This window comes from Oncorhynchus nerka, linkage group LG6 (genome assembly GCF_034236695.1).
Source record: "Oncorhynchus nerka isolate Pitt River linkage group LG6, Oner_Uvic_2.0, whole genome shotgun sequence".
NCBI lineage: Eukaryota > Metazoa > Chordata > Actinopteri > Salmoniformes > Salmonidae > Oncorhynchus > Oncorhynchus nerka.
The window spans coordinates 5,334,815-5,342,579 of NC_088401.1; the positions used below are offsets into that span (position 1 = coordinate 5,334,815).

The 7,765-nt window shown below is 41.7% G+C and overlaps 1 protein-coding gene across 1 annotated transcript in view; it reads left to right on the forward strand.

Annotated features, from left to right (window-relative positions):
* The window catches only part of LOC135572157 (probable ubiquitin-conjugating enzyme E2 W-B), a 43,154-nt gene extending 37,425 nt beyond the window's left edge, over positions 1–5,729 (forward strand). The window contains exon 6 of the mRNA XM_065019228.1: positions 670–5,729. Coding sequence (XP_064875300.1) covers positions 670–683 — 14 coding nt within the window. The 3' untranslated portion in view covers positions 684–5,729. The remainder of the gene's footprint in view (positions 1–669) is intronic.
* The last annotated feature ends 2,036 nt before the right edge of the window (positions 5,730–7,765 follow it).

Sequence of the window (7,765 nt, forward strand, 5' to 3'; positions counted from 1 at the left end):
CAGGTATTAGATAAGCATGTGTAATATGTAAGGTGTTAAACCATTCCATCCTCAATCAGACGTTGTTAGACAGGTTAACCTGTCTAGTTGATGGTAATGGGGGTACCTAGATCGTTGTTAGACAGGTGAATCCTGTCTAGTTGATGGTAATGGGAGGGGGGAGTACATAGACATTGTTAGAATGGTTATCCTGTCTAGTTGATGGTAATGGGGGGAGAGAGTACATAGACATTGTTAGAATGGTTATCCTGTCTAGTTGATGGTAATGGGGGTTATCCTGAAGAGTACATAGACATTGTTAGAATGGTTATCCTGTCTAGTTGATGGTAATGGGGGGGAGTACATAGACATTGTTAGAATGGTTATCCTGTCTAGTTGATGGTAATGGGGGGAGTACATAGACATTGTTAGAATGGTTATCCTGTCTAGTTGATGGTAATGGGGGAGAGTACATAGACATTGTTAGAATGGTTATCCTGTCTAGTTGATGGTAATGGGGGGAGTACATAGACATTGTTAGAATGGTTATCCTGGCTAGTTGATGGTAATGGGGGGGGGGGTACCTAAATCCAGACTAGATTATGGAATGAATCGGTCCGTAAGCAACGGGAAACACTCATGTCGTCATTGTTTATTTATTTGATACTGAAAGTGTGTTTTCTCTCACAGATGATACGTGCTAATAAACGTTGTAATAGTTCCAGAAGAAAGAAGACCTACTGAACCGCATAAAGCACTTTTGAATCATACGACAGTCACTGAACTCTGACCTTTTTGACTGGAACAATGGACACCATGATGCGCTGGAGACTGTTTGAACTGCATTTCCCAGAGGGCAGTTGGGTGCATGTTTTTAGCCGGTTGTAATATACAAATAAAATAAAATAAATAAATTAAGAATCGTTACGTGTACCAACAATGGATTGTTTTTGCAAAAAGAAAAGGTCACTATGCAGCCAGCGAGAAAAATGGTTTCGTAAGTGAGATTATTATTATTGTTATCGTTTTAAGATGATTCTTGTTTCCTTTTGTTTGGGTACATTTAAAAGGTTGTCATTATGTGCTGTGCAATACAATGGTGGTTGGGCCCTAACAACGGTGGTTGGGCCCTAACAACGGTGGTTGGGCCCTAACAACGGTGGTTGGGCCCTAACAACGGTGGCTGGGCCCTAACAACGGTGGTTGGGCCCTAACAACAGTGGTTGGGCCCTAACAACGGTGGTTGGGCCCTAACAACGGTGGTTGGGCCCTAACAACGGTGGTTGTGCCCTAACAACGGTGGTTGGGCCCTAACAACGGTGGTTGGGCCCTAAAAAGATATCTGTAAAGTGATCTCAGCATTTTAACCCCCAGAAAATACTTCAGCTTTTTTTTTTTGGTCTGATATTCAATGCACTGTGACGATATATGTAGAGCTACATCAGCTCAATGTTATTATTCCAAAGGTTCAATTTCTACTGTAAAACCACAAACAACACCACTTCTCTGCAGCTGATAGAAGGGGTTTTCAAGTTGTTTTACATTTCACGTTTTAATCAAGAGTAGTACAGTTCTCTTCCTCTCCGCCTTCCGTCTTTCAAGGACAGACTTGATTTCAGAAGTTGTCTGGTCTATTTTGACTATAGCAGCGTTTCCCAAACTCGGTCCTGGGGCCCCCCAGTGCACGTTTTTAGTATATTTTTTTTTCACTGACACTTCCACAGATGATTCGAATCATCTAGCTTGGCAAACGCCCAAAATGTTGGGGTCCTGAGGACCGAGTTTGGGAAACGCTGGACTAGAGTATTGGTACTGACCAGGTTGATGATGGTTAGAACTCTTTAGGCTGCGTTTACACAGGCAGACCAATTCTGACTCTTTTTTTTTTTTTTTTTTTGCCACTAATTGTTCTTTTGACCAATCGGATCGGATATTTTGCCCATAATTGGACTGCCTGTGTAAACGCAGCCTTTATGTACCTCTTCACAATAATATGGTCTGAACTCATGTCCTGGTGTTCGCAGGTCCATTCTGTAAAGCCCAGAGGTGTAAAGGCCATTTAACGAATGTCTGTGTTGTCGGCCATTTTTTATTTGTTTGATTTAGTATTTTGTCTTGATGAGATTTAGTTGCTTTTATCAACAACAACAAAAAATGTATTTTACCATGTTTGTCTTGTTTTTTTTGTTGTTTTTTTTCAGCTAGCTGACACTTTCTTTTTTTTAAAGGGGAAGGAATGATTTATGGTTGTATGTTTTTAATGTCTTGTTTAATTTAAAATCTAGTGGTAGTAACAGTGAAATTAATTTGACTACTGTTAAGACGAGGCTAGATTGATTCCCTGGTCACAGATTGACTCTTTTTTGTTAATCCGAGAAAGACAAGAAGAAAAAAATCCTGTGAGATATTTTGAAATGAACTATATTTTCACCGAAAGGGACTTGTTATGTTGTGAAATCTATAACATGTCTGAAACGATTGTTACTATATACATGTATACATACATACACTTTATTTAGAAATCGTGGAGATGAAGTAAGGAATGGATTAATTCTCCTCATGTTGTAGCTGTGTGACTTTTTAATAGGAGCGTTTTTATTATTTTCTTTTTAGTGCTAAATAGTACGCCGCCGTCGGTTAGATTCCAGTCAATTCAGAAAGTAAACCAAAATTTGAAGAAGAAGAGTCCACATTTTCCTCATTGAACAGCATTGAATGGAATTGAAATTAGAATTGTCATTTCGGTGTTCTTCCTGAATTGAACCCTTTTCCCCTGGATGTAGTTTCTCATCAACACATCTACTGTTGGTCTGAAGGGTTGGCAGTTGGAACTGTTGGGAAGCGCCTTGCTATTTCTCATCGTTATCACACTTGGTTACAACGCTCATAGGTTGCATTTATACAGGCAAGCCCAATATACCCACACAAGATCTGATTGGTCAAAATACCATTTAGTGGTAAAAGACCAGAACTGGTCTGCTTGTGTAAATGCACCCGCAGTGTAACTCTCTACCACAGGAAATTGGTGGGAGGAGCTATAGGAGGCTGGGATGGATTAAATTAAAAAGATATAAAACACATCAAGTGATGACCCTGTCCTCCTATAGTTGTTCCCAGCAGCCTCCACTGCTATGTACATACCATCTTATGTTGTTATTGGTTACAATGGGAGGAAATCAGCTGCTGTGGCATCCTATTCCCGATGTAGTGCACTACTTTAGACCAGAATCCTATGGCTACCTGTGTAGTGCACTACTTTAGACCAGAACCCTATGGCTCACTGTGTAGTGCACTACTTTAGACCAGAACCCTATGGCTCACTGTGTAGTGCACTACTTTAGACCAGAACCCTATGGCTCACTGTGTAGTGAACTACTTTAGACCAGAACCCTATGGCTCACTGTGTAGTGCACTACTTTAGACCAGAAACCTATGGCTCACTGTGTAGTGCACTACTTTAGACCAGAATCCTATGGCTCCCTGTGTAGTGCACTACTTTAGGCCAGAACCCTATGGCACCCTATTCCCTATATAGTGCACTACTTTAGACCAGAGCCCTATGGCACCCCATTCCCTATATAGTGCACTACTTTAGACCAGAGCCCTATGGCACCCCATTCCCTATATATAGTGCACTACTTTAGACCAGAGCCCTATGGCACCCTAATTCCCTATATAGTGCACTACTTTAGACCAGAGCCCTATGGCACCCTATTCCCTATATATAGTGCACTACTTTAGATCAGAGCCCTATGGCACCCTAATTCCCTATATAGTGCACTACTTTAGACCAGAGCCCTATGGCACCCTATTCTCTATATAGTGCACTACTTTAGACCAGAACACTATGGCACCCTATTCCCTATATAGTGCACTACTTTAGACCAGAGCCCTATGGCACCCTATTCCCTATATAGTGCGCACTACTTCAGATCAGAGCCCTATGGACTCTGGTCAAATGTAATGCACTTTGAAGGGAATTAGGTCAGGTGCCATTTTGTGGATTCAGCCTGTGTGTTGCAGGTGCTCTCTCGTCCTTTCGTGACTTCAACCACTCTATTCCTGTAGTTCTGTCGCCATTCATTCAGAAAATCCTTCTCATGCTGGTTGGTGTTGCATCCTTCCCCATGCTGGTTGGTGTTGGATCCTTCCCCATGCTGGTTGGTGTTGCATCCTTCCCCATGCTGGTTGGTGTTGCATCCTTCCCCATGCTGGTTGGTGTTGCATCCTTCCCATGCTGGTTGGTGTTGCATCCTCCCCATGCTGGTTGGTGTTGGATCCTTCCCATGCTGGTTGGTGTTGGATCCATCCCCATGCTGGTTGGTGTTGCATCCTCCCCATGCTGGTTGGTGTTGCATCCTCCCCATGCTGGTTGGTGTTGCATCCTCCCCATGCTGGTTGGTGTTGCATCCTTCCCATGCTGGTTGGTGTTGCATCCTTCCCATGCTGGTTGGTGTTGGATCCTCCCCATGCTGGTTGGTGTTGGATCCTTCCCATGCTGGTTGGTGTTGCATCCTTCCCATGCTGGTTGGTGTTGGATCCTTCCCATGCTGGTTGGTGTTGCATCCTTCCCCATGCTGGTTGGTGTTGCATCCTTCCCCATGCTGGTTGGTGTTGGATCCTTCCCCATGCTGGTTGGTGTTGCATCCTCCCCATGCTGGTTGGTGTTGGATCCTTCCCATGCTGGTTGGTGTTGCATCTTCCCCATGCTGGTTGGTGTTGCATCTTCCCCATGCTGGTTGGTGTTGCATCCTCCCCATGCTGGTTGGTGTTGCATCTTCCCCATGCTGGTTGGTGTTGCATCCTCCCCATGCTGGTTGGTGTTGGATCCTCCTCATGCTGGTTGGTGTTGGATCCTTCCCATGCTGGTTGGTGTTGCATCTTCCCCATGCTGGTTGGTGTTGCATCTTCCCCATGCTGGTTGGTGTTGCATCTTCCCCATGCTGGTTGGTGTTGCATCTTCCCCATGCTGGTTGGTGTTGCATCTTCCCCATGCTGGTTGGTGTTGCATCTTCCCCATGCTGGTTGGTGTTGCATCCTCCCCATGCTGGTTGGTGTTGCATCTTCCCCATGCTGGTTGGTGTTGCATCCTCCCCATGCTGGTTGGTGTTGGATCCTTCCCCATGCTGGTTGGTGTTGCATCTTCCCCATGCTGGTTGGTGTTGCATCCTCCCCATGCTGGTTGGTGTTGGATCCTCCCCATGCTGGTTGGTGTTGCATCCTTGGTGTCGTTTCCTTTGGGTCTATAGAGGAGCTTTTTCTTCACAATATCAACCTTTTGAAGTGACTGGTTATATGACCATGACACACTGGTATCTAGGAACCATATAAAGACTATTTAACCAATGATTAATTCTTTATTTTTTATGACACTGTAGAAGAGATTTGTGCTGCTGGGCTGGGTTTGATTGTGTCTGTCGCGGTATGGTATTAGTGCAGGGACAAAAAGCCTCTATCCACAAATGAGTGGATATGTAAAACCATAGTTTGGATTGTCTCTCTCATTTTCTCTCCTTGTATTTTCCTGGTTTTATTAGGTTGTATGTGTCCTTTTTAACGTGGTTTGGATTCCTTGGCCTACATATTGTTGTGTGAGTGATCAGCACTAATGAAGGGTGGGGTATTATATTTATAATATATTTTGAGAATATAATTGTTTTTCTTCTCTGTCCGGGGATGTACAAGCTCCATGTCAGAGGAGTTCATTTCAATCATCTATAATAAAAAGCAGAGATTTAACTTTTAATTCATCCTTGTCTCGAACACTTTGCTGATTTTGAATGGAGTCGATTGTGTTTTCTTATAGGGTGTTTTCACCATACAGTCCTCTTTAAAGGGAAAGAACCGTTTGCTTTGTATTCACGCTGCCCTTTGGATGAGGACTCAACTCTCTTCACCTATTCTGTGGTCCCGAGACCTCTTTGTTTTCACACTGCCCTTTGGATGAGGACTCAACTCTCTTCACCTATTCTGTGGTCCGAGGCCTCTTTGTTTTCACGCTGCCCTTTGGATGAGGACTCAACTCTCTTCACCTATTCTGTGGTCCGAGGCCTCTTTGTTTTCACACTGCCCTTTGAATGAGTACTCAAGATCCTTTATCGTGTTCACACTGCACAAACAATTAAGGGAACCGCACTGAGTTCACAAAAAAATTGGGTGAAAGGGACCAAGTGTAAAAACACGCTTAAATGACACCCTAATCCCTGAAGAGTGCACTAATTTTCACCAGAGCCTATGGGGCTCTGGTCAAACTTAGTACACTTTGTAGGAGGAAGGACGCATCCCAAATGCCCCCTATGTATTTGGGGGTTACATTTATATATTGCCTGTGTTTTACAAAAATAATTTATAGTAGTGGCAGGCTGATCTATTACAGGTTAATAGTTTATTATACTAGTAGTGGCAGGCTGATCTATTACAGGTTAATAGTTTATTATACTAGTAGTGGCAGGCTGATCTATTACAGGTTAATAGTTTATTATACTAGTAGTGGCAGGCTGATCTATTACAGGTTAATAGTTTATTATACTAGTAGTGGCAGGCTGATCTATTACAGGTTAATAGTTTATTATACTAGTAGTGGCAGGCTGATCTATTACAGGTTAATAGTTTATTATACTAGTAGTGGCAGGCTGATCTATTACAGGTTAATAGTTTATTATACTAGTAGTGGCAGGCTGATCTATTACAGGTTAATAGTTTATTATACTAGTAGTGGCAGGCTGATCTATTACAGGTTAATAGTTTATTATACTAGTAGTGGCAGGCTGATCTATTACAGGTTAATAGTTTATTATACTAGTAGTGGCAGGCTGATCTATTACAGGTTAATAGTTTATTATACTAGTAGTGGCAGGCTGATCTATTACAGGTTAATAGTTTATTATACTAGTAGTGGCAGGCTGATCTATTACAGGTTAATAGTTTATTATACTAGTAGTGGCAGGCTGATCTATTACAGGTTAATAGTTTATTATACTAGTAGTGGCAGGCTGATCTATTACAGGTTAATAGTTTATTATACTAGTAGTGGCAGGCTGATCTATTACAGGTTAATAGTTTATTATACTAGTAGTGGCAGGCTGATCTATTACAGGTTAATAGTTTATTATACTAGTAGTGGCAGGCTGATCTATTACAGGTTAATAGTTTATTATACTAGTAGTGGCAGGCTGATCTATTACAGGTTAATAGTTTATTATACTAGTAGTGGCAGGCTGATCTATTACAGGTTAATAGTTTATTATACTAGTAGTGGCAGGCTGATCTATTACAGGTTAATAGTTTATTATACTAGTAGTGGCAGGCTGATCTATTACAGGTTAATAGTTTATTATACTAGTAGTGGCAGGCTGATCTATTACAGGTTAATAGTTTATTATACTAGTAGTGGCAGGCTGATCTATTACAGGTTAATAGTTTATTATACTAGTAGTGGCAGGCTGATCTATTACAGGTTAATAGTTTATTATACTAGTAGTGGCAGGCTGATCTATTACAGGTTAATAGTTTATTATACTAGTAGTGGCAGGCTGATCTATTACAGGTTAATAGTTTATTATACTAGTAGTGGCAGGCTGATCTATTACAGGTTAATAGTTTATTATACTAGTAGTGGCAGGCTGATCTATTACAGGTTAATAGTTTATTATACTAGTAGTGGCAGGCTGATCTATTACAGGTTAATAGTTTATTATACTAGTAGTGGCAGGCTGATCTATTACAGGTTAATAGTTTATTATACTAGTAGTGGCAGGCTGATCTATTACAGGTTAATAGTTTATTA